General features: G+C 63.3%; 1 gene segment (V, D, J or C); it reads right to left on the bottom strand.

The window, feature by feature from the left end:
* Nucleotides 1-3,160: 3,160 nt before the first annotated feature.
* Nucleotides 3,161-8,814, bottom strand: LOC103676897 (the record flags this gene model as incomplete). The annotated part of the segment is given in 6 exon segments: nt 3,161-3,177; nt 5,190-5,320; nt 7,292-7,612; nt 7,721-8,044; nt 8,179-8,223; nt 8,512-8,814. Coding segments are annotated over 6 exon segments (1,109 nt in total), but the record flags the coding sequence as incomplete, so codon positions are not given.
* Between the last annotated feature and the right edge of the window lie 3,040 nt (nt 8,815-11,854).

The raw sequence follows: 11,854 nt of genomic DNA, 5'->3' as shown, positions 1-11,854 counted from the left end.
CTGTGTGTGCGTGTGTCTCTGTGTGCACGTGAGCCTGTGTGTGCATGGGAGCCTGTGTGTGCGTGTGTCTCTGTGTGCACGTGAGCCTGTGTGTGCGTGAGAGCCTGTGTGTGCGTGTGTCTCTGTGTGCACGTGAGCCTGTGTGTGCGTGAGAGCCTGTGTGTGCGTGTGTCTCTGTGTGCACGTGAGCCTGTGTGTGCGTGAGAGCCTGTGTGTGCGTGTGTCTCTGTGTGCACGTGAGCCTGTGTGTGCGTGGGAGCCTGTGTGTGTGTGTCTCTGTGTGCACGTGAGCCTGTGTGTGCGTGAGAGTCTGTGTGTGCGTGTGTCTCTGTGTGCACATGAGCCTGTGTGTGCGTGAGAGCCTGTGTGTGCGTGTGTCTCTGTGTGCATGTGAGCCTGTGTGTGCGTGAAAGCCTGCGTGTGCGTGTGTCTCTGTGTGCACGTGAGCCTCTGTGTGCGTGAGAGCCTGTGTGTGCGTGTGTCTCTGTGTGCACGTGAGCCTGTGTGTGCGTGGGAGCCTGTGTGTGTGTGCGTGTGTCTCTGTGTGCACGTGAGCCTGTGTGTGCGTGGGAGCCTGTGTGTGTGTGCGTGTGTCTCTATGTGCACGTGAGCATGTGTGTGCGTGGGAGCCTGTGTGTGTGTGCGTGTGTCTCTATGTGCACGTGAGCATGTGTGTGCGTGGGAGCCTGTGTGTGTGTGCGTGTGTCTCTATGTGCACGTGAGCATGTGTGTGCGTGGGAGCCTGTGTGTGTGTGCGTGTGTCTCTATGTGCATGTGAGCATGTGTGTGCGTGGGAGCCTGTGTGTGTGTGCGTGTGTCTCTATGTGCATGTGAGCATGTGTGTGCGTGGGAGCCTGTGTGTGTGTGCGTGTGTCTCTATGTGCACGTGAGCATGTGTGTGCGTGGGAGCCTGTGTGTGTGTGCGTGTGTCTCTATGTGCATGTGAGCATGTGTGTGCGTGGGAGCCCGTGTGTGTTCCCCTCTTGGATCCTCGTGGTAGGACAGCATTGGAGGGTCTCAGGTGGGAGCCTCAGGGCCTGGTGGGTGGTAGTTCTCAAAGAGTGGGCATTCTCTCTCTGAGGGCGAGGGCACAGTTGTGCCAGTGCCTGGTGCTCAGCCAGGAGAGCATGGGGTCCACCTGTTGTGGGAGATCCTGGCATTCGCATGTGGGGGGGTGGGATGGAGGCTGATGTGTGGTCCAGGGGATGGGAGTGGGGGTAGCCCTGGGACCGAGAGGAAGAGGGGGCTGGGCAGGCCGCGTGGTCCATCGGCAGATTGGCTTCTAGGTAGATGTGTAGGGCGAAGGGGATGGAGGGTGTGGAGTGACCCTAAGGACGGCAGCCTGAGCCCCCAGGGTCCCTGAGGGCTGGAATGTTCTCCCGTCCCACAGCTGTCCTACATTGTGCCCCCAAATTCGAGTCTTGAAGCGCTGACCCCAGGACCTCAGAATGGGACAGTATTTGGAGATGGGGTCTTTGGAGAGGTGATAAGGTAAAAGGAGGTCATTAACCAGCCCAGTGTGGCTGGTCCCCAGTGCGGCCTCCTGCTCTTGTAAGAGCAGACGACGAGGACACAGACACACACGGAGGACCGGCCACGTGAGGACAGGGGCAGAGACCCCAGGAGGCGCCTGCCCTGCGAGGCCTGCCTCTCTCCCTGCTAGCTCCCAGGATTGTGGAAACAGACACACGTGAGGTTGAAGCCGCCAGACTGTGGCTCTTCTGCCCGGCAGCCCGTGCTGACTAACGCACACCTACCACGTGTCTCTTGCTTCTGCCCACGGCCCAGGCGGCCCCTGGCCCTGCACTGTTCCCGGCTGCCTTCCTCACCCACTGGGAGCCCAGAGCTGTGGGGTGCTGGCCCCCCACGGCGGGAGGGAGCCAATGCACGGCGCGGCCAGGCCGGGCATCCCACCAGGAGCATCGACAGAGGAAGACTTTCCCCAGCGAGTGCTGGAATTTTTAGGGTGTTTTATTGTCATTAAAGAAAGGGAGAAGCAGCAGTAAAGGACATTATTGCGCTCCAGAAATTTCAGGAGAAGAAAACAACTACCCAAGCTACAGCAGTGGGTTTCCTATGAGTGGTGGGTGTGCATTCTCTCCCAGGGGGCATGGGGGCTCCGCTTCTCCTGCCCTGCACAACCGTCTCTCCCATGCAGGGGCTCCGACCTGGCACTCGCTCTAAGCCCGGGCGGAGATTGTCCTGCGGGTCCGCCTGGCTTGGGCCCCAAGGCCGCGGCACTCTCTGGTCATCTTGTCTCTGCCCCAATTTCCCCGGAGCAAGCAGGCGTTCCTGCCCAGCGTGCCTCGGGGCCAGGCCACAGGACGGTGCGGGCTGGGCCTGCTGTCCTGGCCTCCCAGCACCCGTCCACCTCTGTGCACTGAGGCTGCGTCCCGCCTGCCTGGCGACCAGGTCAGCAGGTGCCTCTGCAGGAGGCCCATCTGGCTGCCGTCACTCCTTCCCCGGATGGTGCCACCTGTCCCTGGGGGCTCCTGCAGTGGCCGCAGGCCCGGGGCCTTTTCCGCATGTTCTCCACTGGTGGAGAAGGTCTGACTGACCATTCGTGGCACGTCGGAAGCTTCTCTGTGGGGCGATGGTGGCCCGTGGTTTCCTCAGGATCTGAGACAACGTGCCTGCTCTGGGGGTGTCCTGTCCTCTGGAGCCTGGCCGGGACGGGGCTGCACGAGGCCGGTCCCAGCCAGCCAGACCCTGGGATCGCGGGCCGTCCACCTCCTCCAGGATGACCGCGGATGCCAAGCCCGGGGTCGTCCCGGTGAGGGCCATCCTGCCCCGATGGCTCGGTGCGGCCCCAGCCATATCTCGGTGGCTGCTGGGGAGGGGTCAGCCAGTGTCTGTCAGCTCAGGTTGGGGGCACAGCCTGCTGTCGCGTTGATCCTCCAAATGGGGGGTCTGGGGCAGGGTGCAGCCCACGGTGTCCACGAGCCCGGAGGGTGGAGGGGCAGGCCCAGGGTGGCGGTGGGGACAGAGGGTGGTGAGGTGGGGAGTGGCAGAGACAGGCCTGGCAGCAGGCCAAGCGCATGACACGATGCTAGCTGGTTCCTTTGGGTCGAGGGCAGCCTGGACACCTCTGCAGGGCGGCCCTAGGCCCCCTGCCCGATCACATCTGTAGTCGGACGACAGGCTTCAGCTCCACCACCGAGAGAAGATCCACTTCACCTGCAGGCGGCGGCCAGGGGTGAGCGAGCCTGGGACCTACGACCGTTCCGCCAGAGCCTGCCACCCACACCGGGACGGGAGAGTGCGTGGGGTGCCTGGTGGGAGGAGCAGCAGGGACAGCGAGGGGGCAGTGGCAGCTGTAGGGGACAGCGGCGGAGGGCGGAGCAGTGGGGAGCGGGGGGGACAGTGAGGTGGACAGCAAGGGGGCAGCGGGGGGACAACAGGGGGACAGTGATGGTGGACAGCGAGGGGGCACCTGTGGGATCTGGGGCACGGGGTGGGGGAAGGTGGAGGTATAGCAACTGTGCAACGAGGTGGAGAGTGCAGGGACAGTGGGGGGGGGCAGTGGGCGGACTGTGAGGGGACAGTAGGATGCAGTGGAGGCCAGCGAGGGGGCAGCGGGGGGACAACGGGAGGACAATGGTGCCACATGATGGGGCAGTGAGGGGACAGCAAGGGGGTAGCAAAGGGGCAGCTGGGGGACAGCGGGGGGACAATGGGGGGACAGTGGGGGGCAGTGAGGGGCAGCAAAGGTGTATCAGCAAGGGACAGTGGTGAGCAGTGGGGACAGCGTAGGGGCGGGCAGTGGGGGAGTTGGGAGGACAGTGAGGTGGACATCAAGGGGGCAGCGGGGGGACAATGGGGGGACAGTGATGTGGACAGCGAGGGGGCAGCTGTGGGACTGCAGGGGCACAGAGGGGGGAAGGCGGGGGGATAGCAACTGGGCAACTAGGCGGAGAGCACGGGGACAGCGGGGGCGCAGTGGGCGAACAGTGAGGGGACTGCAGGATGCAGTGGAGGCCAGTGAGGGGGCAGCGGGGGGACAACGGGGGTACAACGGGGCCACATGATGGGGCAGTGAGGGGACAGCAAGGGGTCAGTGAGGAGTCAGTGAGGGATCAGTGTGGGGAGAGTGGGGAGAGTGAGGGCATAGTGAGGGGACAGCAAGGGGACAGTGAGGCAGCAGTGAGGGGTCAAGAGTTTGGGAGAGTACCTGACAGTGAGGGGACAGCAAGGGGACAGAGGGGCAGCGAGGGGATAGCATGGGGACAGCATGGGGACAGCATGGGGACAGCATGAGGACAGCATGGGGACATGTTGGGATAGCATGTGGACAGTGTGTGGACAGCGTGTGGACATCGTGGGAACAGCATGGGGACATGTTGGGACAGCGTGGGGATAGCATGGGGACAGTGTGTAGAGAGCATGGGGACAGCGTGTAGACAGCATGGGGACAGCGTGAGGACAGCATGGAGACATGTTGGGACAGCGTTTGGACAGTGTGTGGACAGGGTGTGGACAGCGTGGGAACAGCATGAGGACATGTTGGGACAGCGTGTGGACAGCGTGTGGACAGCGTGGGAACAGCATGGGGACATGTTGGGACAGCATGAGGACAGCATGGGGACAGTGTGTAGACAGTGTGGGGACAGCGTGGGGACAGCATGGGGACATGGTGGGACAGCGTGAGGACAGCACGAGGACAGTGTGTGGACAGTGTGGGGACAGCATGAGGACAGCATGGGGACAGCGTGTAGACAGCATGGGGACAGTGTGGGGACAGCATGGGGACATGTTGGGACAGCGTGAGGACAGCACGAGGACAGTGTGTGGACAGCGTGGGGACAGCGTGAGGACAGCATGGGGACAGTGTGTGGACAGCGTGTGGACAGCGTGAGGACAGCATGAGGACAGTGTGTGGACAGTGTGGGGACAGCATGGGGACATGTTGGACCAGCATGGGGACAGCATGGGAACAGCAAGAGAACAGCATGGGAACAGCATGGAGACATGTTGGGACAGCGTGGGGACAGTGTGTGGACAGTGTGTGGACAGCGTGTGGACAGCATGGGAACAGCATGGGGACATGCTGGGACAGCGTGGGGACAGCACAAGAACAGCACGAGGACAGCGTGGGGACAGCGTGGGGACATGTTGGGACAGCGTGGGGATAGCACAAGGATGGCGTGGGGACAGCAGGCCACAGTGAGGGGACGTGTGGGGATGCCCACCTTGAAGAGGGTCACAGTGGCACTGTAGCACACGCTGAGCAGGAAGAGGGTGATGAAGATTGAGATGGTGGTCCACAGCCCGTCCAGCTCCCCGTCCTGGTCCTCGGCACAGCTGTCGTCCAGGAGCAGCTCTGGACAGGAAGGGGGTGGTCAGTGCCGTGCCTGCCCGTGGGGGTGATTCCCTGGGGGACAGTCAGAGCCCTCTGCAACCTCAGGGTCCAGCCTCAGCACCCCCAGCTCTCCAGCTTGGGACTGGCCAGTGGGGGACCCCCTCCCTCTCTGCTCTGCCCTGTGCTGGGGACCCCTGGGGGAAGGCGCCCTGACCGCCTCGTGGCCTCTTCCCCTGGGGGCCAGGTCCAGAGGGTGGGAGGGTCAGCAGAGTCCAGGGAAGGGCTGGTCAGTGTCAGGGAGTGTCCTTGAGAATGAGTAGGTGGGAGTGTCAGGACAAGCTGGGTGTGGGGGTTTTGTGGGTGTTGGGAGGGGTGCAGGTGCCTTGGGGTAGAGGAGGGCTGGTCAGTGTGGTCAGGGTGTGGATGAGCTGCTGAGCAGCTGATGGGTGTTGGAGGGGGTAGGGAGCAGGCTGGTGTCCATGGTGAGGGTTCCCGAGACCGGCTCTGGTCTGGGCCCATGCCGGTTGTCCCGTGTGAGGCCCAGTGTGTAAGGCCTGTGTGCATGGACGTGCGTGTGTGAGTGTGCAGCATGTAGCATGTACCCGAGTTTGTGCATGCATGTATGTATGCATGAGTGTGCACACATGTGTGAGTGTACATGTGTGTGTGTACACATGAGTGCACATACACGTGTGCATGTACAATCGTGTGTAAGTGTGCATGTGTGCATGTCTGGGTGTGCACAGTGTGCATGTACAGGCGTGTGAGTGGGCATGTGCACGTACATGTGTGTGAATGTGAGTGTGCATCCATGTGTGTACATGTACGATCACGTGTGAGTGTGCATGTGTGTACGTCGTGGTGTGCACATGTGTGTGTGCACATGCACGTGAGTGCGCACACATGTGTGCATGGACGTGCGTGTGTGAGTGTGCGTGAGTGTGCACCCATGTGTGTGCATGTACATCAACATGTGAGTGTGCACGTCATGGTGTGCACACGTGTGCATGTACATGCATGTGAGCGTGTACACACATGTGTGCATGGACATGCATGTGTGAATGTGTGTGAGTGTGCACCCATGTGTGTGCATGGACCCGCATGTGCACATGTGTGAGTGTGTGTGTGCGTGCAGGTGGCACTGCTCAGCAGGACAGGCTTGTTTTCAGTGGGTGTGGACTCAGCGTCCAAGTGGGCCTCTGGGGTGGTCCCTCCCCTGGGCACGCAGGGCCCCCTGCCTCTGCACCTCTGGGGTTCGAGGAGGAGTGTCCCCACGAGTGGACAGGCCTGGCCCCAGGCAGGATGAAGCTAGGCAGGACCCCCGCACTTGAGGGAGGGTGGGGACCTGTTCGTGGAGTGCTGAGGGCAAAGGAGGGCCTGTCCCCACACACGGGTCAGGCACGGCTACTGCATTGACACAGAGCTGCCACACAATGTCTCAGGAGGCCCAGGGGACAGGGGGCCCAGGGCAGGAGGACAGGCCAGCATCCCACAGCTTGGGCTGGTACAGAGGTGGGAAAGAGCGTGTGCTCATTTCCCTGGGGGCTCTGGAGGGGCTTCTGCAATCCCTGTCCACACCCTCCAGCCCTGGGTAGCCCCTGGCCTGAGGGATGGCCCGGAGCGCCTGCCACCTCTGAGAAAGTCCCCTCTCCTGCCTCAGGCAATCCTGGCCACACGCTGTGGCAGCCTGTGCAGACCTGCCCACTCGGGGTCCAGGCCCCCGTGAGTCCCGCTCTCTGCCACCAGTGGTGACCCCTTAGCCTGGGAGCCGGCCTGTCTGTGCCGCCCAGAGGCCCGGGTGTCCTGAGCCTGCCTCGGAAAGAACCATGACAGCGTCGCAGGGTCCCAGGGCAGTGCTGGGTGCTTTATTTCATGCAGGGGTGCCTGCCCGGGAGGTATGTACACAGGGGTGGGGGCTGCAGCGTCCTCATGGGACCCTGAGAGCCCGTGGGTGGGGGGCTTGCAGGGGTGCCGGGCATGTTGCTCATTTACCCGGAGACTGGGAGAGGGACAGCTCTATGTGGTGGTTCTGTAGGGCTTCATGGAGCACCGCACATGAGAAGGTTTCTCCCTGCTGCCAGCGGTTCTTGTCCACCGAGAGCTTGCTGTAGAGGAAGTAGGTCCCATCCGCGTCCAGCTGGGGCGGGGTTGTTCGGATATTGGTCTCTGGCACCTGCTGTCCATTGCTCTGCCACTCGACATCAATGTCAGGTGGGTAGAAGTCTTTGACCAGGCAGGTCACGCTGACTGTGGTCTTGATCATCTCGTCCCGGGATGGCGGCAGGACGTACACATTGGGCTGTTGGGCCTGCCCTGTGGGTCAGAGGTCAGCACACATGGTCACTCCGAGGATGAAGGGCTGGTCTTGGTCTGCAAGGCCCCCACCCCGGACCCTCCCTGCACCCCCACCCTGCTGCCCACCTCTGGCCTTGGAGATGGTCTTCACGATGGGGGATGGGAGGGCTTTGTTGTTGACCTTGCAGGTGAACTCCTTCCCCTTGAGCCAGTCCTGGTGCTGGATGGGAAGGACACTGACCACACGGTAGGTGCTGTTGAACTGCTCCTCGCGTGGATTCGTCTTGGCCGTGCGCACCTCCTGGTCACCCACGAACCAGCTGATCTGGACCTGAGGGTCTTCTCGGCCCAGGTCCAACACCACACATGTGACCTCAGGGGTTCGGGCAATCTTGAGGATGTCCTTGGGTTTCGGGGGGAAGATGAAGACCGAAGGCCCTCCCAGCAAATCTGGGATGGTAAGGGAGACAGAGTGCAGGGGTCAGCGTGTGGGTGGGCTTCCTCTTGAACATCCATTCCCCCCACCAGGCTGTGGTGTGTGTGGGCCATCTGCTTGGGTGGAGAGCAAGGCCCTGCTGACTCACCTCGGCATGGAGGCTGTGGGGTCACACAGTTGCAGTCTTGGATCACTGTGGAGAGAGCAGACTGGGGGTTACTGGAAGCCTGGGGTGGGCACAGGTTGGGGTGGGTGTAGGTGACAACCAGGTCTTGGGGGGTTCCCAGATCAGGGACTGCAGTGGGGGTAAGCCGCCTGTGCTCTCAGTGGGCCAGGCAGCAACACCCAGAGGACCTCCTCCCCGAATTGGGAGGCCTTCAGGTGGGGGAGACAGCGGTGCCTCCCCTGTGCCCTGGGGTGCAGTGGGCCAACCGACCTGGCCTGTCTTCCAGCAGACACACTCCCAATGGCCCATCCTCACCTTTCTTGACAACGTTGGTGTTACTGGCCGGATGGGCCACGGTGCAGGTGAAGGTGTCACTGGGCCACTGGCTGGAGGGCACTGTTACCATGCTGCTGAGAGAATAGAGCCCTGAGGACTGCAGGACGGACGGGAAGGTGGTCACGGAGCCGGAGTTCCAGGACACGGTCACTGGCTCGGGGAAGTAGCCAGACACCAGGCAGGCCAGGACCACTGTGGAGCCGGTCGTGGCCCCGCAGCCGGAGGCCAGTGGGAAAACCGATGGGGCCATGGTGGAGGCTGCAAGAGAGGAGGCTGTGTGAGCACCAGAGTCTCACCCCTGCCAGGGTCAGGGCAGGACAGCAGCTGCCCAGGCCTGGGGTGCCCCTGGGCCCAGCGCCCATGTGCTTCCTGGATGTCTCCAGACCAGCTGCCTGGCTTAGTTCTCTGGGGCCACAGGTGCCAGACTCATCAGCCCGGTCAGCTCTGGGTGACCACCTGGGTCAGTGCTGTGGGCCTCAGGCTTCCTCTGGGTGTCCAGCCTGACCAAGCCCTCTGTCTGAGCCCTGACCTGTGGCCCTTGCTCACAGCCAGCTCCTGCTGGTCCCCTGAGGCCACTGCCCTGCTGTCCCCTCCTGATTCTGCCTTGGACCAGGGGGAACGTGTGTCCACCCACTGCCCGTGACCCCTAGCCCAGAGCCCTCGTCAAGGCCTGCCGACTGGCCTGCAGACCCCACATCTTCTGCGTCGGCTGTGCAGCCAAAGCAGCCAGGCCCCAGCCCCTGTCCCTGCCCCGAACCCACTGGTCCCTCCTCAGGCCTTCCAGGCATGGCCTCCTGAGCTCACTGAGGGCCCCTCCCATCAGTGCCCCGGGCCTTGGCCATCCCTGCTCTGGGGCCTTTCCAGCTCCTTGCCGTCCCCAGAGTCCTCCTTCAGCCGATGTCTTCCCTGAGCCTGTGTGACCCTCAGCGTGGTGGAGGGGAGCCTTGCCGTGCCCTGGCTGTCCTCCCCTGCGTGGTGCCAGCACCCCAGGGCACCTCAGACCCCCAACCCCAGCCAGGCCTATGCCCTCTGACCCAGATCCCCTCTGCTGAGGCCGAGGGTCCTGCCTGACGTCCCATCCCACCCACACCCCAGGCTTGCAGCCCTGCCTCTAGCTCCGATCCGGCCCCTGATTCTCTCCTCCACTGGGCCCACTGCCCCGTGCTTCCCCGCTGGCTTGGGCGTGTCAACCCTCTGCTCCTCGGCCCCAAGAGCGTCAGGCACAGGACTCAGGCCCTGGGACAAAGACCTGTGGTCACCCTCGGCGCCTCAAAGGTGGCCACTCCTGCCCCTTCTGCCCCAGAGACCTTCCCACCCAGGCTCTAGTCTCCACCCTAACGTGTCCACCCGGCCCGGCCAGCTCACCCTGTACCGCATGTGCAGGGACGCTCACCTGGGCCCGAGCCCTCAGCTGTCTCTGTCCCCTGCACCTGCTCAGCTCACAGCAGGTCCAAGCTCCTGTGAGCTCAGTCCTTCTGCCTTCATACCCGGAGCCCTCCGGGGGCAGCTCTGTCGCCCCTGCCCTCCCAGCTCACTGTTCTCTGCAAAAGCAATGCCTGCTCCCCTGAGCCCCTGGGGCAGCCCCCTGCCCCTCCTGCTCTCGTACCCTCCCCTCCTCACCTGCAAGAACTCTGCCTGCTCCCCTGCACCCCTGACAGCCCCCTGCCCCTCCTGCTCTCCCACCCGCCCCTGCTCACCTGCACAAGCTCTGGTGCTCCCCTGAGCCCCTGGGGCAGCCGCCTGCCCCTCCTGCTCTCCCACCCACCCCTGCTCACCTGCACAAGCTCTGATGCTCCCCTGAGCCCCTGGGGCAGCCCCTGCCCTTCCTGCTCTCCCACCTCCCCTTCTCACCTGCACAGACTCTGCCTGCTCCTCTGAGCCCCTGGGGCAGCCGCCTGCCCCTCCTGCTCTCCCACCTCCCCTGCTAACCTGCAGGAGCTCTGCCTGCTTCCCTGAGCCCTGGGTCAGCCCCCTGCCCCTCCTGCTCTCCCACCTGCCCCTGCTCATCTGCACGCAGCCAGCAGAGCTCCTGCAGTATGAACAGTGGTGGATGGGAAGCAGGAGGGGCAGAGGAGCTTCCCAGGGGCTCAGAGGAAACAGAGCAGAGCCTGTGCAGATGGCTCAGGAGCAGAGTGGAAACAGGAGGGGCAGGGGGCTGCCCAGGGACTCCCAGGGGAGCAGGCAGAGCTCCTGCAGGTGAGCAGAGGGAGTTAGGAGAGCAGGAGGGTAGGGGCTGCCCCAGGGGCTCAGGAGCAGCAGGCAGAGCTGTGCAGGTGAGCAGAGTGGAGTGGGAAGGAGACATAGGGGGCTGCCCAGAGGCTCAGGAGCAGAGCAGGCTCCTGCAGGTAGGCAGGAGACCAGTGGGAGAGCAGGAGAGTGGGGAGCTGCCCAAAGGCTCAGGGAGCAGAGCAAACTTGTCCTACTGAATCAGCAAAGGGGCAGAGTGAAAGAGAACAGGAGAGACAGGGGACTGACCCAGAGCTCAGAGGCAGGCAGAGCTCATGCAGGTAAAGCAGGCGGGTGGGAGAGCAGGAGGGTGGAGACTGCTCAGGGAGCTCAGGGGAGCAGGCAGAGCTCATGCAGGTGAGCAGGGGCAGGTGGGAGAGCAGGAGGGGCAGAGCTACCCAGAAACAGGAGCAGGCAAAGCTCATGCAGGTGGTAGGGCGGGTGGGGAGGCAGGGAAGAACCTGGGGCATCAGGGCTCAGGGAACAGGCAGAGCAGTGCAGATGGGCAGGGAGCAGGTGGGAGAAACCAGGAGGAGACAGGAGCTGCCAGGGGCTCGGGGAGCAAACAAACTCCTGCAGGTGAGCAGGGAGTTGGGAGAGCAGGAGGAGTGGGGAGCTGCCCCAGGGGCGCTCAGAACGCAGGCAGGCTGTAGCAGGTGGCGGCAGGGGCGGGTGGGAGAGAGAAGGAGGAGTAGGGGCACAGGGGCTCGGGGAGCAGGCAGAACTCCTGCCCAGGTGAGCAGGGAGGCCAGTGGGAGAGCAGGAGGGTAGGGGGCTGCCCAGGGCTCGAGGTGAGAGCAGAGCTCGTGCAGATGAACAGGGCAGGTGGGAGAACAGGAGGGGAGTAGGGGGTGACCCAGGGGCTCAGAGGGAGCAGGCAAAACTCATGCAGGTGAGCAGGCGGAGTGGGATAACAGGAGAGAACCGCAGGCATCCCAGAGGCTCAGAGGCAGGCAGAGGCTTATTGCAGAATGAGCAGGGAGCAGGTGGGAAACAGGAGGGCAGGGGGCTGACCAGAATAGGGAAGCAGGCAAAGCTCCTGCAGGTGAGGCAGGGAGTTGGGAGAGCAGGAGGGAGTGGGGGCTGCCCAGAGGGC

The sequence above is a fragment of the Ursus maritimus genome, unplaced genomic scaffold (genome assembly GCF_017311325.1).
Source record: "Ursus maritimus isolate PB19 unplaced genomic scaffold, ASM1731132v1 scaffold_25, whole genome shotgun sequence".
NCBI lineage: Eukaryota > Metazoa > Chordata > Mammalia > Carnivora > Ursidae > Ursus > Ursus maritimus.
This window is presented reverse-complemented; position numbering and strand designations above follow the sequence as displayed.